The sequence below is a fragment of the Aulonocara stuartgranti genome (assembly GCF_965226115.1).
Source record: "Aulonocara stuartgranti genome assembly, chromosome: 15".
NCBI classification, from domain to species: Eukaryota; Metazoa; Chordata; class Actinopteri; order Cichliformes; family Cichlidae; genus Aulonocara; species Aulonocara stuartgranti.
In genome coordinates this window covers 3,465,631-3,488,825 of record NC_138951.1, presented here as the reverse complement: position 1 = coordinate 3,488,825, position 23,195 = coordinate 3,465,631, and the positions used below count along the sequence as shown (strand labels likewise).

At 41.4% G+C, this 23,195-nt stretch overlaps 1 protein-coding gene and 1 long non-coding RNA gene across 3 annotated transcripts in view; one reads left to right on the top strand and one right to left on the bottom strand.

Moving 5' to 3' along the window:
• LOC309689557 (hormonally up-regulated neu tumor-associated kinase) overlaps positions 1–16,699 on the top strand; it is a 120,513-nt gene extending 103,814 nt beyond the window's left edge. Inside the window, exons 1-11 of one of the 2 annotated variants that reach the window (XM_082506072.1) lie at positions 3,441–4,055; positions 5,821–5,943; positions 6,145–6,314; positions 9,386–9,441; positions 9,556–9,694; positions 9,858–9,985; positions 12,779–12,914; positions 13,480–13,657; positions 13,775–13,858; positions 15,114–15,390; positions 15,480–16,699. In XM_082506072.1, coding sequence (XP_082362198.1) covers positions 3,798–4,055; positions 5,821–5,943; positions 6,145–6,314; positions 9,386–9,441; positions 9,556–9,694; positions 9,858–9,985; positions 12,779–12,914; positions 13,480–13,657; positions 13,775–13,858; positions 15,114–15,390; positions 15,480–16,243 — 2,313 coding nt within the window. In that variant the 5' untranslated portion in view covers positions 3,441–3,797 and the 3' untranslated portion in view covers positions 16,244–16,699. Of the gene's footprint in view, positions 1–3,440; positions 4,056–5,820; positions 5,944–6,144; positions 6,315–9,385; positions 9,442–9,555; positions 9,695–9,857; positions 9,986–12,778; positions 12,915–13,479; positions 13,658–13,774; positions 13,859–15,113; positions 15,391–15,479 lie in introns of those variants that run through there. The other variant, XM_082506073.1, reaches the window with a different exon arrangement.
• LOC309689566 lies at positions 9,912–20,045 on the bottom strand. The gene is made up of 4 exons (XR_014271442.1): positions 19,916–20,045; positions 11,345–11,526; positions 10,752–10,948; positions 9,912–9,989 (listed from the first exon to the last, which is right to left on the bottom strand). It is a non-coding gene; the product is annotated as an uncharacterized lncRNA (long non-coding RNA).
• Positions 20,046–23,195: the final 3,150 nt, after the last annotated feature.

Genomic DNA, 23,195 nt, shown 5'->3' with positions numbered 1-23,195 from the left:
TTTATTACAGGCAGGAAGCAGAAGGGGGTTTCTCTTCTCATTTAATGTGACCGCCGAGAAGCTCGCCAAGTCCTACAGGCAAGCCAGCATTCCTGTGCACCAACGCTGCACACACACACACTGGACTATGTTATACACCTAATTATACTGCCGTGCATGTAAACGAAGTTTACATGCATGCATGTGTGTCGATGCATCATTTTAAAAACATACACGCATCGCGGTACTTCTAGAAAACTGGCAAATATGTGCGATCTCATAAAATGCACACACACAAATAGACTGTACTCGCTGGCAGTGAGAATGACCTTTTCTGAACCATGGAAACACACACATTAACACACACACACACTTATACACACAGAAAAGCCTCTGCAAAACATTTAGGCATGGCAGGGGCTGAGGTTATATAAAAAGTCTCTCGAGGGCTTATTAATTCACATTTGTTTTGCAGTTGTGAAGCTTGGTTTCTCTCCTTCTCACTCATCCCGTCTCTGTGTCTAGTTGTCGGTTTTCACTCATTTCCGGTCCGTCGTCCTTCACTTTCTCAGGGATGTATGCAGCTTCCTCCCGTTGCCACACTTTCTTCCCTTCTCTTTCTTTCCCTGTGTTCATCCAGCACAGAGCCATATCCAGCTTGACACCCTTTCCCAGCGTTAGGGAGGGTGTGTTAACACCTCGTCCCGCACACATGCCAGGGCCTAAAGACCCGTTTATGAAGTGTAGTGCTCCTGGCGTGTAAGTATGCACAGACATATTTATGCACTGATGGGCTTTGATTTCATATTTTTGTCTTGTTTTCAAAATATTCTAGAAAAAAACAAAACCTTCATTCCAGTGTAATAACTATGCGCCCCCAGTTGGCTCTTTTTAAAAAAATGTTGGCATGGTAACCTAATGGGAGACGAGGTGTGCTGATTGTGATCACAGCGAGTTTAACGACAGGCTGTCATGTCGTTTGGTCAAAATGCCAAATCAAATTATACAGTGTAACCACTTTTAAGGCAAAGTAACCATAGAGGCTTCACTTGGTTACTGCAGGCGCTCAATTAAAGGTTGCGTAAGGTTGTGTGTGTGTGTGTGCGCGCAAGTGTATTGGGTTACATGGCCGATCTAAGGCTATATCCCTGTTTTCATCAGCTGAGTGAGGAAGTATCCAGTGCCAATACAGTGCAATCTGACCCCTACTTGCAAACAGACGTGCGCCTTAATGCACAGAGTAGCAGAAAAGCAGACACACACTTCAATGATGACCTTTTTCTTTAGCAAGTATTGTATCACTGAGTCAGTACAAGACTTGAAGCCCTTCTAACTGCTGTTTTCACTGGAAATCATTGTTCTCATTTATGATTTGGTTTCTTACACAGGCTTTGATTCAATTCGTGGGATTTGGCTTGTAAATATCTTCTTTGATTTAGAGATTTCAAGCAAGCCATTTGGCGAAAGACTGGAGGAGAGGGGGCGGGGGGGGGGATTTGTTGTTGACCTCTCACCTCTCTGTGCCAAACAAAAGACCTCGAACATCTAAATAACACTTTTGTAGGGAATCCTTTCTCGAGGTAACCTACCTAAGTGGCCGATGACGTTACCAGCATTCATACTTTTGTGTGGTGTGTTATGTGTTAATTACCCTGTGGTCGTGTCCCAGTGTTTTATGTGCACAATAGAAACAAATAAAACTCTGGTATTCCCCCCGACTCTTTGTTGTGCTCACTTTGTTTCTCTCGTTTCTCACGTTTTGTCACGTTTTACATTCCCTCACATGCATTCTGATTTGACTTCAGCAGACCCCTCCAACTGTATCTGTGAGTCCTTACATTGAGGCAATGATTGTTATTTCTCACTGATAAATTCAAAAACAGGCCAATCACAGCAGTTGCTGGCTATGCTTTCAGTGATGAGTGGTTGCATTTCCAGGTGGGTGCACGTCGGGTTATGGCGCAGGGTGTCAGAGAGGTTTGCAGATAGAGCATGTCTACAGTGTAGCTTTAGCACAGATTTCCTGTAAGAAGTCAGTACTGATATTAACAGTTATGATTGACAGGGGATGTTTTCGCATTGTTAACTTGCTCTTTCTAATTAGCCAAAATGAATTGGGGGGATTCCCATGATGCATTGAGTATTTCTTTTTCAGTCACCTTTCTCACTCACTATGTATTAACAGGCCTCTCTGCATTGAATCATACTTGTTATTAATCTCTGTCTCTCTTCCACAGCATGTCTTTATCCTGTCTTCCTTCTCTCACCCCAACCGGTCGCAGCAGATGGCCCCGCCCCTCCCTGAGCCTGGTTCTGTCGGAGGTTTCTTCCTGTTAAAAAGGAGCTTTCCCTTCCCACTGTTGCCAAAGTGCTTGCTCATAGGGGGTCAGATGCTTGTTAGGTTTTTCTCTGTATGTCTTATTGTAGGTTCTACCTTACAACATACAGCTCCTTCAGGTGACTGTTGTTGTGACTTGGTGCTGTATAAATAAAATTGAACTGAATTGAATTCACTAATGTATAAACTACTGTATGTGACAAGTATGTTGACACATGTTGCTGGATATTTTGGGGAACTAGGTTAGTTTGATTCTTGGCTTTAATTCAATCCAATTCAATTCAGTTTTATTTATATTGCACCAAATCACAACAGCAGTTGCCTCAAGGTGCTTTATATTGTAAGATATAATTGTAAGCCCTACAACAATACAGAGAAAACAGAGAAAACCCCAACAATCATTTGACCCCCTATGAGCAAACACGACAGTGGGAAGGAAAAACTTCCTTTTAATCGGAAGAAAACTCCAGCAGAACCAGGCTCAGGGAGGGGCAGTCGCCTTAATAAGATGACTGATTTTTCACGTCTTATATTATTTGATATTAACATAGCTTTGATAAGCTTAGCAGAGCCGGAGCCTAAAGAGCGAGACCAAGAGAGAAAGCTAGCATAGCTCTAGCTAATCTACCTTGTAGCACTTCTAAGGCTTTCTAAATTCGGGCTCTAGCTTTGTATTTAGTATGTTTACACACAAAGAGTGTCTTCTCATTTAACTTTTAGCATCAGAACAGTTTCTCCAGATCTTTACAATCCATGAAAGAACTTGTGGAAACAAATTAAAACAAATTCTGGATCATCAGCTGAATTTTCAGCTAATAATGAAGCTTTAGGCTTCCAACACTTATTACTAATTTAAACACTTACAATCAATCCCCTGACCTTTTTGTACAGTTAACACAAATTTTTCTATGTGTCTGAAGTGAAACCGAAATGGACTGAAGTAGAAAAAGAGCCGATCAAGAACGCTAACTAAGATCATTTTAAACGGTCACTGTGTAACTGCGAGTATCCGTGTGTACCTTGGTGCAGGAGGGGGGGTAATTTAGGTGTAGAATGTCTTCCTCATCACTGGAGCTGACCTAAGAACACAACGGTTAATCATCCACTATCGGGCAGGGACAGGCAGAGTGAGAGAACAAGAGAGGAGCCGGGTGAACAGCTGAATGACACTTTGAGGCATTTGCACTTGTTAAAAGGCAAAAGAAAGAAAGAAGAAAAGAGGAGTCGTACATCAGACAGTTGGAACAAAAGGATATGCTCACCCGAGAGTGGACAACAGAAATCTGCATTTGAAGACGCCTCTTGCTGATTAAGGATTTGAGTTTTACTTCAGTTTTGCCTGCTGTGGTTAAACTCCAGCATTGTGTGTCTGTTTGTGTGCATTTGTGTGTTAGCATGTCCGTTCTGTAAGGACTGTCCTGTTTTTGGATTCAATTGTGAGCGCAAGGGGAGGCCACATGGGGCCCGGGCCTTGTCCGGGATGCCAGCTGCTGCGGTGAAGCCTGCTCTGGACATGGTTGCCGAGGGAGGGGACGTAGGGGAGCGCGGGGTGTCCCAGTGGGAAGCCTCTGGGCTGGGCCGGCAGAGGCTGCCTCTGCCCTCCCTGAAGGTCCCCAGAGAGCTGCTGCGCAGCTTCCCCCACTCCAAACGGGTTGGATCCTACCTGGTGGGGAAAATGATCAACAAGGGCTCATTTGCCAAAGTGATGGAGGGGCTGCATATCAGCACAGGGGAAAAGGTCAGTGCTTTCTCTCCAATTTGACAATTAGAGAGCAGACATGAAGTGACATGTCACTGACTGGTGGGGTGGCACACTGGCAAAGAAAAAGATCACACACATACAAGATTATGATTACATGCTTACAACTAGTGCCTTGTAACTGATAATTATACACTCTTGGGTTTAAAGAACGTAGTAGTCTGTTATTATTCTTGTTATGTGCACAGAACTCAGTCAGATTCATCCATAACTGCTTATTTCATGACTATGAGGGGTTTTACAAGACAACATTTGCTCAGCAGATTTAAGAGGTCTGAAATGCATCTGTTTCTGTGCAATATGTCTGTCGTTGGTTCCTTTAAAAAGTGCAGACTGATGTTAGAATCGGCGCTCTTTCAGATTAACAAAAAACATGAATTTGCATCTTTGTAAGTACTCTGTGTCTTCCACATCTATTTTTGGTGATATGGCAATCCATCTGCACTCACTGTGCAGGCGAGACTGTGCATGTGTTTCATTAATGTGTTTGTGTGTATCCATAAGTGTAACTTTCACCGGTCACCGAGTCGCTGACCCTGGCAATGTACCTGACCTGGTTGCCTTAGCGATGGCCAAACTCATCTGGGGGGTTGTTGTTCCTCTTAACCCAGTTTACCCTCTGCAGGTAGATACTGTGTTAAGGTGAAAACTGTAAACCTGCAAGCATCCACTGCTGGGGGCCTTTGGATTTCTCTGGAAATGTTTTGTTGACCTAAGCCAGAAATGTTACATGTTTATGACACAGAAACTCACGCATGCAGTAAGACACAGATTTGGTAATAAAATGAGCCCTTTTGATCTTAACTGCTATTTAAACCAACGGTGCTACGTGTCCAAGATGCATCATTTTTTAATAAATAAAACATTTACTTTGTTTGTCTTTGCAGACTATTTTGGTTGTTTCGTTTTCAAATTTTCTTTTTAGTTCACTTTCAAAAGTTTTTCTTTTTTATAAAAAGAAAGAGTGCAGGATATTGTTTCACTTAGTTGTGTTTTTTATTTTTGGGGGAGGAGGGTATTATTTTATTTCATTTTAATTTTGATATTCAGTTTTAGTCCATTTTAAATGTGCTTGTTTGCCACGATCGTTATTCTGAGGAAAAATAGTTGTACCGAGCACAAATGCTGTTGTTACCAAATATTTAAATATTTTTTCTCATTTCCAACTTAGTGTTGTTGTTTCACCCTATTAAAGTAGTTTTATATGAGTCACAGTTTACAATAATCCTTATTAATCTTACAATGAGTCTACGTGTAGCTTTCCCTTCATTCTCCCTTTAGGCCAATTCTTTTCTGTTTGGCTGCTTCTTATACTGAACAGCAGGTGGGTGGAGCTGCAGTGCTCACAGCCAGTTCCTGAGATCACCATATTAAGGATATTCTCTCTCTGGCATCATACTAAGTGGCAAAAATCTAAACTCGAGCGTTCAGAGCAGTCCGTATCCTGAGCTTTTGAAGGGTTCATGACTATAGGCCGTTGGCTCAAACCTCTGGATGAGTGGAGAAAATGCAGACACAAAAAGTGACAGACCTACGCACCCTACTTCCTTAAAATAAGCCTCTGAAATTTCAACCTAAGTGTGTTACATGTTGGTCATAATAAATATCAGGTTTTCTTACAGTCACCTGTGAACATTTTAATCTATTTTCTATATAAAGCAAAGTGTCTTTGTGTAAATTTCTGTTGATTTCTGGCAAAAACAACAAAACAAAAGAATGTGCATGTGTGCATGTTTGTTCTCAGGTAGCCATTAAGGTGATAGACAAAAAAAAAGCACGACAGGACTCCTATGTACAGAAGAACATGAAGAGGGAGCCTCGCATTCATCAGATGGTGCGACACCCTCATATTGTAGTTCTGCTGGAGGTAAAGACATGAAAATAAAAAATCACAACAACAACAACAACAAGTACATATTCACCCATCAACCATTAACATCATCAGAAATACACATACATGAATCCAGAGACATATTTCTATCTCAGTGGTAGATGTTGATTGCAGACAGTAATTGAAAGGTTATTTTATATCTGCTGTGAACCACATATGAATAATCCTGTGCGTCAGACTCTGGAGACTGAGAACAGTTACTACATGGTTATGGAGCTCTGTGCTGGAGGAGACCTGATGGACAGGATCTGTGAGAGGAAGAGGCTGGAGGAGCGGGAGGTGCGGCGCTACACCCGACAGATCCTCTCTGCTGTGGAACACCTGCACAAACACGGCATCGTGCACAGGTCGCTACACACACACACGCACGCACGCACGCACGCACACACACACACACACACACACAGGAGGAGCATGTATGCCTTCGAGGCAGATCTCATCTACAATTTTAGAAGGCTTCTGACTCTGCTCCATGTCTTTATCTAGTCTTCATAGTAAATAGGTGGATTTACTCCATTGCATCGTTCACAGTTCACTCATTTGCATAGAGAAAAGATCAAATGCTTTTTGAACAGTTGTCAAATTGTTATATTACTACAATCGGCTTTAAGTCTCTCATCGAGTAAAACTGATGTCAAAGCAATACAACAGATGTTATTTAGAGCTTCTAAACATGCTGCAAATGGTATCTCTTTATACTAAAATGCAACCGATGATGTAATGATGATGATACTAATGAAAATGACGATGATGATGAACAATCAACAGCTTAGCTGGTGATCAAATAATGAAAAATCTCCTTCTATCTCTCTGACTGTGAACACAGTAGGTCCAGGTCACCTGCTATATAAATATATATGCAAAACATGGAACAGGAACCTCCCTGTGATTAGGAAAATGATTGCACAAAATGTTTTCACATTCTACAACCAGTTACAAGCAGTTGCAACAACAAACTGGTTGCAACCAGTGTTGATCGCACAGCGACTGCACAGGTCACCTGCTGGGAGGCAACCTGTCTCTAAAGAATTGTCTAACTTGGAGTGACTGCAGTCACTCTCAGATAGGTTGGCACAGGTTTGCAAATAACTGTTGCCTAATTTATTAATGCAGACAATTCCCAATATGTTCCCAATAACTTGCCTGTCTGCTCTTTACATTAGGGAACTCAGATCATCTGGTTGCCAGCTGTATTCTACTCTGTGCTCTACTCCCAATAAAAGCAAGGTTGCTGTACATGTACCTCATTTAGCATTTAAATCACAGTCCTGCAGCAACTGTGTATCTACTTGTGGAGGAAATTCTGAACTTCCCTTTCAGATTACTGAGTTTCTGGCTGGAATTTGAATTTCTGTGTAGATGGCAACAGGTTTGCAATGTTCACAGATTTATCACAGATTGGATGTAATCACTCAGTCACCTGATAGCAGACTGATGCTATCTTATGACCGTTTAATCAGTGTCTTGTCACACCGAAGCCACTTTAAGGATGGCAGCTGCCTGCAAGTGGTGTTAAATATTTGTTGATGAGGGAGAGCCAGTCAGAGGAAAGTTGGTTTTAAAGGAGATAAAATGGCCTGTGTCAGGTGGACAGTGAACTGATGGGGCTGTATAAAGACCCATTATAGAATAAATATGGATTATTTTAAACTGTGAATCATGCAAAGCTGCTCTAGTAGAGCCCGCCAATAAAATAAAGGGGGCGGAAATTACTGTAGTAAGTCCACTTTAACATTTTAACTCATACCTGGTTTTGTGCCCGACTCCAACTAAAGCTCAGAATCATAGAAAGAAAAGAAAAGAAAGCTTTTGGGCAACCAGCTGTGAGGCCACAGTGACCCCCAAACCTGATCACTTTTGAGTACATTTAGTGCCAAATTTGAATCTCATATGGCCTTTGACATGTGATCTCCTAAAGCATGTTTGATAGGCGAGTAGAAAATCCTACCAATCGAAAATTACTAAGAAAATATTCTTGTTGAGCCGATTGGTCAAAGATATTTATTTTTAAAAAGGTGGAAAAAAAGAGAGAGAATTAAAAAACGGATCAAAACAAAAAGTTGTTTATATGGTTCAAAGCTTTATGATTCATACACACATCTTGAAAAAGCATGCATATACACGCAGAAAGAAGTTTGCAGGACATTAACAGCCTACAGAGGAGGAAGTGCTGGGCACAGCGCGGTGTGGGAGATGAGAGTTTTATTTTAGTGGTATTTAAGTACGTGTAGGTGTTAGAGACTCAATAGTCTCTCACACACACACTTGCAAAACAGCCGCACACATTATGCACAGCTCTGCGCTTTGGTTTAAGACCTTGGCTCCTCTGAAGGTGGGAATGTGATTACCAGGCAATGACCTCATCATCCTGCGCCGGCGCCATGATTCACACATCATCACAACATCATGGACTTCCTCTCTAATGAAGTCCCTCAACGACGTCGCTCTCAACCCTTCAATGGCACCTCTTTCTGTCACACACACCCACGCGCTCACCTACACGCACGCACTCGCTCACGCGCGCGCGCGCACACACACTGCACCACAATGCCACACAGAGATGATTAAACTGGAAATAAATGGAAATTTTGCACTTAAACGCACCTCCTGCCACCCACGTTCAATAGGTTCACCGCATACATTTTCTCCTTTATGACAATGTCTGCTCTCGCTCTCTCTTGCTCTTTTTTCTCTCTTTCTTCCTCCGCCTCTCTTTGAACTTGTCTCGGGTTGTGTGAGCAGGGTTTTCTGGATTTTTGGTTAGATGAAGGCAGATGAAAGGAGCATGGCGGATTCCCAGGCTGTAGTTTATAGGGGCTCTCTCGCTCCTGACCGCAGATTTTCATTTAGCTTGGTAGTTTTAGTGCATTCAGTGTGGTTGGTGGTGAGGCTGGGGTACTTTCAGGGGAATGAAGCAACTTTTTCAGGTGAACAGAGATATGGTATTTTGGTAAAGAATAAGAGATAAGTCAGAAAAAGGTGACGTGGATTGATTTGAAAATCGAGTGCAGGCTTTTAAGTTTGGGCGATTAGCTTCTTTTCTAAAACATAATCACCAGAGGAGATTATTCTGACAAAAACTCTCTTTTTGAGGATTTTTTCCAAAAGCTTGAGCTCTACCCAAACCCAAATTTAGCGTTTGGGTTATTCCTTTTGCTTCTGTGGGTCCAGTCTGATCCCATCTCATCTGGTCATCTATAAATACACAGAAAAAGCTTAGTGTTGGAGTTCTGAGCAACCACCATGATGTCTGTCAAGTAAATTGCCCCAGAACACTCATCAGCACTGTGTGGAGAAAAATAACTAGAAATTCCTGTAGGATTAAGGACAGAGCCTTATAAAAATGCTACTATGAACCACATTCTTCCTTTGAGACCTAACCGATTTGTCTCTTATTTTCCTTCTCCCCTATTTTCAGAGATTTAAAGATCGAAAACTTCCTTCTGGATGAACACAACAATATAAAGATTGTGGGTATGTTGTAGTTTCGTCACTAACATACTGATTTCAATTATTTACGCTAAACTGTTTTAGCTATCTAAAATTTCTGAAAAGAACTTTGCTGTAAGATGATGATTTCTCCCACAGACTTTGGCCTGAGTAACACCCTGAAGACTGACTCTTTATCTCTGGAGCTCCTCAGCACCCAGTGCGGAAGTCCAGCCTACGCCGCCCCGGAGCTCCTCGCTCACAGGAAGTATGGACCCAAAGTGGATGTGTGGTCTGTGTAAGTGAGAAAGTCTCAGTGTGTCTATCAGAGAAACTCTCTGCTTGGATATTGAACACATTTTTCTATAGTGTTGTAACCGATTATGTAATGATTTTCTCAGTATTTTTCATGTAAATGTGTCGACCGCCTCCTCACATTTTCCCGTTGTGTGTATCTACAGAGGCGTGAGCATGTTTGCAATGCTGACAGGAACTCTGCCCTTCACTGTTGAGCCGTTCAACATCAAACAGCTGCACCAGAAGATGGTCAACGGGGAGATCAGCAGCATCCCCGGTGACATCAGCAAAGGTACCTATCAGAGTGACCGAAACAAAGCTTCTATCATTACCGTATTTAAACAGAATGCAATCATTTGAAAATCTCATAAACCAAAACTTTATTCACAGTAGGACAAAAAAAAATGGGACGGGGTTATGTTTACCGCTGGTTAGCACCCCCTCGTCTTTTAACTACATAAATGTCTGGGAACTGAGGAGAGCTGCTGTTGAACTTTCAGGAGAAGAAAGTTGCCTCATTCATGACTGAAATAGGATTGTAGGCTCTGAGCAGTCCTGGGTCTTCTTTGCCATATTTTAGATTTCATAATGTGCTAAATATTTTCACCTGGATTGCAGACAGGTCAGTTCAGCGCCCGGGCTCTTACTACGAAGCCATGTTGTTGGCATAGATGCAGTATGTAGTTTAGTGTTGTCTGGCTGAAATATGCAAGGTTTTTTTTCGTGAAAACGATGTCATCTGGATGCTCTTAAACCTGCGTATACATCTTTCAGCATTGATCATGCCCAATTCAATTCAATTCAATTCAATTTTATTTATATAGCGCCAAATCACAACAAAAGTCGCCTCAAGGCGCTTCATCCCACAGGCATTGATTGACATCCATATTATCAGAGATCCAGGATTTCAACTGAGTGCTGATTACAAGCTAGATGACTCCTTTACTCATTGCGCTAAGGTGTGCGCTGTCCATGATTTCCAAAAAATTATTTCAAATTTCAACCGGTTTCCACTTTGTCTTTGTCCATTCTAAATCTTTGCATGATAGAGATTTTACCTGCATTTGTGGATGACATGGTGAACTGTGTTAACACACTTGATTTCCGGAAGCGTTGATGAGCCCGTGCATTGATGTCCAAGATAGAATTGTGCCCATCTTTAATGCAGCGCCACCTGAGAAGCCCAAAGATCAGACTTGTCCCTTGCACACAGAGATTCCTCCAGATTTGCTGAATCTTTTGATGATGACATTTACTGCGAATGATGAGGAATTCAAAATCTTCAGTTTCTAGTGAAATTGTTTTGAAACTGTTTCCCAATTTGCAGACACAGTTTTTTGCAGATTGGTGAACCTCTGCCATGATTATTGGGCTTATACTATTAAAAAGCCACTGGGTTAAGTGTAGTTCTGAAGTTGAGTCTTGGAGAATGAAGCGAATGAGAATAAGTGAGTAGACTTAGACATACCAAAGAAATGCCAGATTATATTATGAGCTGATGTAGCTGAAAGTGTTTATTCATTCTGAAACCAATATAAAAACAAGTCTACATGATGATACTTATTAAACCTTTATGGAAGTCGTGTTTTTGCCTTTAGACGTGTCGTAGCATAATAAATCGGAGGAAAGAAACGTTTTACAAACTGCTTACCTCTACCACTTGTCTTCTGCCAAGTCCACAGCAGCCTCAGTGTCCTGTTTCTCTCTACTTTATTTTGGTCTCTCTCTTACACATAGTCCCATCATTACGCTCAGTCATGGCGCCATGTCACCGCAAACAAACATAGCTCCTGTTACTGTGGGGAAAACCAGCACAGCTCCGAGGCTCTGAAACTGTGACAAGATCAGATTAGTGGCTGTACCGCTGCCATGGCCGGGCATCTGAGACATTCACATTAACTTTTAGACTTTATTCTGCCTCCTAATGGGGCTGTGTGCTTCTAGAGTTTTTAAATTATGCATGATACCGATTCTTTTTCTCTTCAGCCATGGTAATTCATGAACTTCATGATTTGGTGAAGACTGGCCCGTTTCTTAGCTTACATGCTTGTCTGGCTTGTTTCTGTGATATCCTTTAAATTATATATCTTTGCTTTCTAGGATTTTCTTTCTAGGCTTCTCTACTTTCATCTTAAGTATATTTTTTTCTTTCATCTGTACCAGTTTGCCAGTTTATGTGTTTGTTGTCTGGAGGAATGACGATTCCACAGGTTCACTGATTAAAATTCATCAATCGTGTGTCTTCCTTTGATCTGTTACAAACAAATTGAGTTGTCCCTGGCTGAGACAGGCGTCTGGCTCTGAACCAAAAGCGAACTGATAGCAGTAAAGTGAACAGAGCAGTCTTGGCTGATGTGTCTTTGAATGTGGCAGCCATCCCGCTTGAACCCATCTGCTCTTTTACACTGTGAAACGTATCTGGAATCCCCATCTGGACTCAAACTATCATCCATGCTTGGCTGCCACAGAACAGCTCTCTGTCACAGGCTGACAGGCTGAATTGGTTCTCCTGAAGGGAAACCCTGCCTCTCTCCTCGCTGTCTGATACAGTTTCACAAGTCACAAAGAGCGAGCAAATTAAGTCGTCAGTACTCTAAGTATGTATCACTTATAAGGTTGCAACAGCAGTGGAAAAGATGGTTCTCGGCCCTGGGCTCATCTGTGATGAGATGTTTATCAAACAGTAACCACAATCCTGCCTGTGATTAACGACCAGCTGATGCACACTGGCTACACAGGTCCTCTCATTTCTATGTCTAATGCTGCTCTTTTCTCTTGACCACAAAGCAGAAAAAAGGACATTTTAACAGTTATCACCTCCTTCATGAGAATCTACCCATGACCTTCCTTTAACAGCTCTTTTAGTTCAGTTCATTGATCCACTATTGATCTACTGGACATTTTCAGAGTAAGGAGAGTGGATATACTGGACAAATCTATCTATCTCTCTATCTGTCTGTCTGATGCATTAATGGGAAGTTAGAAAATGCTTGTAAATTTCTTCGGCTTTCTGAAAATGGGCAATAAAAATTTAAACTCAACCAAATATAGAAATCGCCTGTTTTAAAAAGATTCATCTTTGCAGGTGCTGTGTCATTTGTGTTGTCTCTCCTGGAGCCCGACCCAGCAAAGAGACCCAGCGTTAGAGCTGCCATGGAGGAGAGATGGATAAATGAGGGCTATTCCAAAAAAGCTCTGCACACTCTCTCTCATAAAAACAGGTACAAACACACCTTAACGCATGTGGTGCACATCCAATTCATCAATATACACAAAAGACAATGGTAATGTGTTTGCAAAAAGTGGAACCCTTCTTGTAACGATTGAAATGATTTATACCGTTATTATACTGTAACATAAGAATGTGCATCTGTTCCGTGAGAGAAAAGGAGGACACAAAGCCTCTCCTCAGGGAAAGTTCTGCAGCAAACATTACAGTGTGGGTAAAAGAACCAAGAGGGAAATCACTGCGTGTCTGAGAACAAAATGAACATTTTTGTGGTCTGCAGTGTAACAGCTTTGTGTATTATAGCACAACTAAAAAGCTTTTATCACTTTACGCAGAATGGAAATGCAATCATGTATGGCTCCTGCTGGAAATAATGCGTTTTCCGAAATCCGCAGGAATGATGCCACAGTCTGTGAGCGAGAGCCGTTGCAGCCCTGCTCCAAAAATCCTTCAGCTCCAAGTCTTTCTTTGCCACACAGGCCTGTTAGAGCCACTTCTTCTTCTTCCTTCTATTTCTCATTTGTGAGCCTTTTCCAAAGCTTTCTCTTGTTTTCCAGGTTGTCTTCAGAGGATCTCAACTCGACCGTGCTAGAATACATGACAGAGACACTGGGATATTCCCTCTCTGAAATCATACACGTGGTCACAACCAACCGACCCTCGGCCCTCACGGCCTCCTATCACCTGCTGCTCAGCCGACTCAACAGGAGTCAGAGAGGAGCCAAAGCCAGCAAGGTATTCCCGTTATAACACACAGATATACACACAAAGGCCTGAAAACATGAAACACAAAAAACCATCAGTACAAGTGATATATTCATGGTTTGGCATCAACAATGATTAATTTGTCAGAAGCTAGAGAATAACGACTGGAGTCTTCCCAGCAAGAATACATGGAAAGAGAGGAATAACAGTGAATCCCAGACTCCACAACAGGTAATGCTGAGGTCGCCCATCTCACTACTATTATTACTCTCCCTGACATATTGGTTCAATCAACAGTCAGATAAAGTTTTGATCCATTTTAAGTATAAACTGAATTTGGGCCACTCATGTGTGCTTACAGTACATAATAAAGGAACATATAAGTCAAAAACAGCCCACACAGAAAAACTGACCATGCATCTCATTCATTTGATTCACATAGACTGTATATAACACGGACATTACCAGCTGGTTTTTGGACTCGTACTAAAGTCTAGAATTAAAATTCAAAATTCTAATTCAAATACAAATTTTATTTGTCACATACACAGTCATACACAGTACGATATGCAGTGAAATGCTTACACAACTGCTCGTGGCCTAAAGAAAAAAAGAAAGGCTATCAATAAGATAGGAAATAAATATGAAAATTAAAAAGGGTAAATTTAACTAGGAAGGAATAAAATAAAATATAAAAATTAAAGTTAAAAATGAAATAACTGCACAACACAAATTAGAATGAAGGGTAAATTTAACTGGGAAAGAATAAGATCAAATATATGAATTAAAGTTGAAAATAAAATAACTGTACAACAAAATACACAATACACAGTATAGAAATATATAAGAATGTATGAAGAAATATAAATATATATATACACAATAACAGCAGCTGTACAAGTATTAACTGGAAATGAAGAATATAATGACCAGTGTTGTGCAATCCACATTATTTAGTGTCTTGTGCAGTGCAAATATGCTTAAAGTGATTATCATTAGAGGATCACATGCTAACATATCTGCTAACACCAACAAGCTTATTTAACAAGCTGCTTCTGTAAACCCCACAGACACAAACAGCTGCTAATTATTGCTGCTTAAAACACAAAATGCAGCCTTTCTCTCACCATCTCTTTTGTACAGACTTCTTCAACGATTGGCTCTACATGAACACATCAAGTCGAATTATATATCTGTTACATAATTGCACTAAAAACTCCAGAAACCACACACGCGTACAATCAAAATCAAAAACTGCAGAGTTGAAACCGGGCAGAAAGATAGAGGCAGCAACCACCTGTCAATCAAAGTAGCCATGTCCTAAATAATGCAATGCTTTTTGCATTGGCTTTAATTTTTTTTAGTTTTTAAGGCAACATTGTGGTACAAACTAGTGTCAGGTAGTGTGTTTCAGTATCATACATGTATTGTTGGTTTTATATTCCTCTTTCATCATCCTGACAACCAATCACTGATCAACCTTCAGAATGAACCAACCAATGAAAAAAGCTTGAAGCAGCTGAGCAAGCCTCTGAGGAACCAACAGGCAAGTGAATTTAAGAGCAGCAGAAAGAGGACTGAGAACCTGCACAGAGAGGGTGACGAGAATCGGTCACCTTCTCCTTCTCTACCCCAGCTTCCTCACTCTGCCTCTCCGTCCTTACCCCCTCATCTCCCCTCTCCTTCCCCTGCACCTCTGTCTGCAGAGGAGAGGGCTACTGATGAGGAGACCTTAGATGCCAGAGAGACACTGTTTGCAGAAGGTGAGGAGGGCATTAAATACAAATGCTGCATGCAGTGACAGTATAATACAATGTCAACTATACTATACTTTTATCTCGTTGTATTTTAGTAACTGTTTTTGGAGACAGGGAACTCGTCCACCTTTCTCCTCCTAAAAACTCCACATCTCAACTCTGTGACTCCGCCCCTTGCCAAGTTCCCTTACCTGCAGAGCCAATCAGAGATACTAGCACGTCAAGACCAGTCCGAAATACGCACCTGCTCAGGACTACTCAGTCAGATGGTGCTGCAGACCCCGTGTCAGACTGCTTCAAAGGCACCCGACGCCAGGAAGATTCTAATCACCTGAGCATCAATGAGCGACTGGAGAAGCTGCAGACGTTTTATTCATCCGAGAAGAACGGCACGTCTCCCAGGACGCTCCTGGACACTGACACGCGCACCACACACTCCTCAGACAGAGGCCACTTGGGTTCTGTTGAGGCGTCACAGACATCGCCCTCTTCCCCCCTCCCACTCCTCAACAACGTGGCGCTTAAAGACGGGCGGGGAAGGAAGATGACATGGGCAGGGCTGACCCGACCCGGGCCCCCGAGACTCCTCGTGAATGGGTCTAAACCTCCTGCTCTCCCCTCACAAAGACAACATACTCTGGTCTTCAAGAACCTCAGGCAGGAGAGGGGAAGGAGGAAAGAGCTGTCTGCAGCACGAGGAGAGAGAGTAGCAGGAGGGATAAATGGAGCCAAGAGGAACTCAATTCAGTTGCGCTCGTCTCTCCAGCGTCGCGTGGCAGACCTGAACCTTCCACTGCTTTCTGCAGGCCTGCAGGGGAAACCTGACAGGAAGAGTCAGCTACACAGCATGGACTACTGACACAAAGATGACAGGATCTGATAGTATTTCAGGGACAGTAACTAAAGAAGTATTCAGTAAATACTGGTGTCAACAGAAATAATAGCGAGCAACAGTTATTTGGAACAGATTTAAATGGCAGCTACAGAAAAGTACAATCCTAACGATATTACTTTCTCACTCTGCTGTTCTCTTCATGCCTTTTCTCACCAGCAGGGTCAGTGCTGCAGTGCCAAAGCTTTCAACTCTTAACAATAAGTCATACAACTCCAGTGTCCATCAACAAGACTTTGGCTGAGCACCTATCAAGCATGTTGTTCTTGAATTTCGACGTGCTGATCTCCACTGACACAAAGTCAAAGGCAGAATTTAAAATGATGATTTTTTTTGCTTTGTTTGTATTCACTCTTCTGAAATAGATTTTTGTACTGACAGTGAAAGTAAAAGCAATCCTTGATACTGGTTAATGTTTTTATGTGCTTTCTTTTTCAAAGTTATTGTTGCCATAAGAAAAGAAAAAAACAGTCACACAAAGAATACAAATATTTTTATTTATTTATTTTGTGGTCTGTGTCAGATGTACACTAAACCATTATCATGGTTAAAAGAAGTGATAATATGAAAACATGATGATCATAACAAGAAATATATTATAAATCTAATTTAGGAAATAATCTATCCCTCAGATTCATCTTTAACTCTTCTTACTCCATCTTCTTCCGATTATCCGGCCCCAGGTCGTGCTTTTTTTGGACCAATGTCTCACTTGGTGAGAGGAATAAAAAATGTTTGTGAGCACAAACAAATATCAGTTTGTGACTATTTGATTGACGAATATCTTGCCAATCAAATAGTCAAGCTTGACAAGGGTAGTAGAAAAAAGCACAGGGGTAATACATTGTATATGCAAGTATATGTCTATTATTTTAATAAATTGCTAGTTGGTTCTTAGGCAACATTATAACATCATAACACATCATGCAAGTTTTGCGGTCATAAATTAGACGTTATTGCCATGAAATTAAATGCTATTATAAGGTGCTGTAAGTGCATAATGACTACACAATTTAGTGTATTGTGATATTATCATGTTGCAACATAATGACATCATAATATCTGATCTAGATAAGAACCTTCAGGGGCCTACTGACGCAAAGATGAGAAGACTTGGAAGTGCACCTGTGCGCCATTTTCGGTTGTTCAACTCCTGTATAGTAGGAGTTCACAGACAAACAGAAAGTTTCTGTATTATGGTAAAATTATAGGCACTAAGCACCCATATGATTTACGCCCTGACTAGTATCGGGCTGACAGATGCTAAAGGTTACTGTGCTTTAAAATCATAAAATTTAAGCTCTTACATGACACAAAGTTGTTGTTCTGAATGCACCTTCATATACAGAGCTATCATTAGGGCTGTATCGTCACTGATTTCTAGAATCAATTAGACTCTGATTCACAAGGTTCTGATTTGATCCACGAGTCGATTCAATTTGAATCAGAGAAATTTTGCCTCAGACAGTCAGAAGCATTATAATTCTGATCATTTATCAGTACATATCCATATTTTTATATCTATAAAAAGAAAGCTGACACTTGCGAGACTTTATCAGAGGTGTGAGCATCACAGCAGATGCCTGTGAAGGAGATGAAGGAGATTTTCCCGGCCTGGCTTTTTATAGCAGATAACCTTCAAAATATTCTGCAGTAGAACAAAAACGGAAGAAAACCATGAACCAACATATAAACATTACCTGATGCTGCTGAAGTGAAGCAGAGCAACGTTACAAAGGTTTGATTAGAAACACAGCTAAGCATTTTTCAATTTTGCATCATTTTAAAAAGTTAAAATTTCTTTAGTATTGAACAGCAGACATGAGACTTTCTTCAGGGAAGTCAGTTAAATTTAAGCAAGCAATAATGCAGAAAACAGATTTTTAGATGGGAAACTGTTCTTGAAGTACACTGAAGGGTGCAGGAAGTGTGATTTTATCATGGTGGAAGCAAAACACCAAAAGTCAGAGGGACTTCGTGACGATGTTTATGTGAAGCGAAATCTGAAGCGCAGTTTGGATCGTCTTTGGCTGCTGGTTCAATCAGTTTTGGTTGGAGAGTGATAAAACCTGCAGCTTCAGACTCGAGCACAAAAAAGTCGTAAACACAAAGCGCGAACCCGCCGACGCATCAGAATCAGTGAGCTGTCGGCCCCGACGGCGTGTCCGTGTACCTGCCGTCGGGTGAGAAAGCGTCGGGTCCGCGCTTTGTGTTTACGTCTGATTACGTCTGACACCCGATTTAGCTGTTTAGTGGTTGTCGAAATTTAGTGAGGTTTAACCTGAGATTCTCGTGTTTCGGGCAAAATAAATGTATATTTAAAAAGTCAGCAATGTTTTCTCCCCAAATCTCTGGCTTGTGCCACCCCAAGTCTAGGATCTGCGGATCATTAATATTCAGGACAAAGATGTAGAAGAATCTGGTTGCTGCTTGGTGGCTCTCAATAATTCAGGGACCGTCATCTGATACTTTTGTTTGCGAGTGTGTGTATTGGTGAGGTGGATGTTCTGTGTGTGCCCACTATGGACAGATTGAACCCACTGAGCTGGATACATTTCGAACTCCAGTTACCTCTCTGGCTACTTAACAGTGATATGAACCAGTAAGCTCTGATACTGTTATCAGACATGAGCACACATTCAAGCTGTACAATAGTAGAGTAACAGTAAAGCTGCCAAGTAAAGTAAGCCTATGTAAATAAAGGTGCATAACATTGAAAACAAAATATGTTATTTCAGTATAACTCTATAATGAAACTATATTAGCTCTTTGGATTAAATTAACATAAAAAGATCCATAATGCTTGTTTTGGATGCTGGAAATGTTGGTGTGAGTAAACAAGCACTGGTAACCCTCACCCGTTTAGAAATGACTTCAGTCACACTGATTCTGAATAAACCATGCGCACAACAATTTGGATGAACGTGGTATGGAAATTCAATTAAAAATGCATGCTGCACCTACAGATGTATCCATAGCTACTGGAACGTTGCATTTGCATGCATGCCACAGGAAATGTCATGTGATGAGCATCATGCCATTAACAAAGGCTTTCAAAGGTGTTAGAGAACATAGAGTTCAAGCTCTACTGGCTTCATGCAGGAAAAGTTAGACTTTCCACAACCAGTGGTATAAAAGGGTCCATTTAGGTCAGAATGACATCCGAGGGTCAACGTGAAGCTCTGTGAGGTCTTTTGCACTAACTACACACACTTTCTGAAAGTGGAATGGGAAATAGTAAAAGATCAGGATTATACATGCTTTATGGACAGCTGTAATATAAGGTCTCTGAGACATTTACATCTGTTGGATACGGTGGCCCGGAGAGGCCAAACAGACTGCAACTTAATAAAACACCAGCAATAAGAAAAACGCTGCAAAAGCACACAAAACACAACGGAAATAGGGAAAAACAGATTGCCAATAGCACAAGGGAAGTGTTTATGGGGAAACAATAACCCGACGGACCAGTTGCAGGAACCAAAATATGCTAAGAATTGCGCTGGGAGACACTTAAAAGAAGTGGAGGATCTATCACTCTTGTGAGGAAAGAAAAGATGAGAGGTAAGTGTGTTAGCCTAACTATTAGCCTAAAAATCCATCATCAGTATTTTATGAATCATGATAAAACACACCTACCATGTTTTGGGTTCCTGCAATTGGTCCGTCGGGTTATTGTCTCCCCAGAAACACTTCCCTGGTGTTTTTTCCTATTTCTGTTTTCGTTTTTCCAATTTCCGTTGTGTTTTGTGTGCTTTTGCAGCGTTTTTCTTATTGCTGGTGTCTTAAGTTGCAGTCCGTTTGGCCTCTCAGGGCCACCGGACCCAAGCAGATGCTTACATACTGCTGATGAAGAGGGTGAGTACCCACAAAAAGATGCTATTCAGCTGCTGTTCAGTGACATTTAAAGCTGTCTGTAAACACATCTGCAAGCACAGTCGTGAGAACAAGAACGTTTTCTCAGGACTCTGTGCAGTCCCAAGAAAAGTAAAATCCATGATTCAATAACTTGTAGAACCACCTTTAGCAGCGATTGCTGAGATGCAGCTCCTGAGTTTTTAAAAAGCATTGCATAATCTGACCTTGAAGTGAGTTTGCTGGGACGTCCAATCCTGGGAATATCTGAGATAACACACACCTGAAGGTTATGGCCCATTTGGTAAGATGCTATAGGGATGGTTGCTTGTGGTCAAGGGCAGTTAGTCATGTGTGCTCATTTAGTTAAAATTGTTCAGACATCAAACATGCCTGGACTTGTCTCCCTGCAACTTCTTTTGATGTTTGCTGTTTTTTGTTAAGTTAGTTAAATATTAGAGAAGCATTAGAAACAGCAGCCGTGAGCTTTCTGAACCCAGCAGATGTGTCTTAAATCTTTTTTTCACTCATTTCCCTCCAGTCTCCCTTCTTTCCTCATTTGTCTTTGTACCCATTTATAAAGTCATTGTAAATTTCTTGTCTTAACTAGCATTTGTTCACACCACCCTCTGTGGATCAGTGTCTTTGTCTTTACTAAATTGCTATGCAACAATGTGGTCTCGTTAGATTGCTTTTGATTGTCTGTGCACAAAAAGTTGTCTCCGTGCAGACTAATCCTGAGGGAGAATCGTGTATTTAAAAGCTGCAGAAAAGAGCCCACAAAAAAACCTAACGTACCCTGATTGTACTTGTAAGCTGAAGCCTTCATGTCTGCGTATGTGTGTGTGCCTGCGTGCGCGTACACTGTGAACGCATAATGCCACCGTCTACAGTCTACAGCTCAGTTCATCTGTTAATGACTGATGAGAGATGTCCCCAGATGATCCCAGAACAAATGCAGGATTAACAGCTGATACAAAACCACAAATATGTACAATAGACAAGAATATTGTATCGCTATCATGCATGAAAGAGAAGAACTCATCCACTCAGCTACCCCCCCTCGAATATCATGATATGACACAGATTTTTAAATTGCTAGTAACGATGACACTGATATGGAAAATACTAACTGGTGGTGAGCTGGAGGCCACAGGGGTTACAGGTGCAGTGCTTATGGAATGAAATGGATGGTGTTACTCCATTAGCACTTCAATAGTCTTGGGTGTCTCTGAGCATAATCGCTGTGTCCATCACGGTGTTTGCGTGCGCGCCTGTGTGTGCCAGTCTGGGTAACCCTGTGTTCCGGCGTGTCTAGTTTCTAATGATGGTCATCCATAATTGAGAGTCACCTCGCAGTGGAGGGCCGGGAACAGTCCAGGGTGGCGCGGTGGTTAACTGGGCTCCAGCTGCTCACCGTGAGCGTCCGTATATGAGTCACGGGGGGTCAGCGGTGCACAAAACGCCCAGCACCGCAGGGCAGCAACCTGAGCCCAGGGCAGTTTAATTGATGCCACCTCTGATTAACTGTCAGTTGGGCATCAACACCAGCTAATTCACTAAAGGACGTCCTGACCAGAGACGTTTTAACCTCGGCGCGTGGGAGCCGCCCTCAGCTTAAACACACGTCGACTTTCAAAGCGCGGTAGATCATCGGAGAATGGGGAGAAAATCCTGTTTGTCCATGAAGCACATCAAAATCCTACAGTACAGCACTGTAAAAGTTTAAGGTCAGGGATGGATGGACAGACACCTTTAATATCTGAATTGGGTTCAGTGAGAATCACTTCAGTCTTTTAACTTCTCTCTGCCATGTAAAGCTTCTCTTATCTTTCCTGCAATGAAAATAAAGGCTAATGAAATCTTTTTACTAAAGTGTCTCATCATCTACATAACAAAACATGACATGAAAAAAGCTTCCTCTCTAGAGGTCGTCATTTACATTTATATTCACTAAACATTCAAACTTACTAACATTTTATCACATCTAAGCCAATAAAAACAATATTTTAAGTGAACTGTTCATTATAAAATATTATTGGCACTCATAAACAGTAAGAGATGCCGCTACAGGTGCACAGTTTATGTCAACCTAGTAAAAGTCCATACATTTGTTTCTAATAAGCAGACAGTTAAAATTAGTCAGTTATCTGTTTTACATGTTCCTGGGTGGATTTGAGAACAATCAAGTGTGCAGTTGTAATTGTTACTCATTCATTAGCAAATATAATTAAAGACAAAGTTTTTTCCACCTGGTCCCACAGAAGCTGTGCTGTTTAATGGATTAGAGCTCAGCTCAGTCTAAAAGAATTCTTCACTGAAAATGATTTTAAAATTCATGGCTTCAGAAAGTGGCCCCAAGGACTCACGTTTTGACAATATTAATAATGTGACTGGAAGACTGAGCACATGGATCGACCCAGCAGAAGTCCCCTGCTTTAGGATTAGGTTCAGGAAACTAAAGCTTCTTTCTTTGTGACTTCTTGGTCTTTTTTCAGTTTGCTAATGCTGTGAATCCACCACAGCTATCAAAGAGGCCAGCTTTAAACTTTTTTAGCATTTCAAGCAAAAAGACTGTGAGATTTTAAAGGATTAATATATTTCTCCATAAAGTGTGGAACTCGTTTGGTGCACAGATGTTAATAGCAGGGCTCTAGACTAACTTTTTGACATGGGCGCACCGGTACGCCTAACTTTAAAAATTTAGGCGTACCGGCACAAAAGTTAGGCGCACTCAAATTTTTCAACCGCATCGCTTAACACCGCAGTTTTACATGTGCACTTTCTTTGGGGGGGGGAAGTCCATACAGACAATATTAATTTCTAAATTATTAACTAACAAACTTGTGCTTAAAGTGCTTTGTCAATATTGTAGAAAATGTTAAAAACTTAATCATCATCTTGGCCTCCTCTGACGACCTGTTTGCTGCTGTCTGCTGCTGAAAGGCCGTGGGGAGAGGGGACACTTGGGCAGTGCATTTACTGCAGCATATAATGTGTTTTCTGGATACACTGTGCTTTTTCAGCATTCAAATATTGATGGCACCGTGTCAGAGCACTGGCT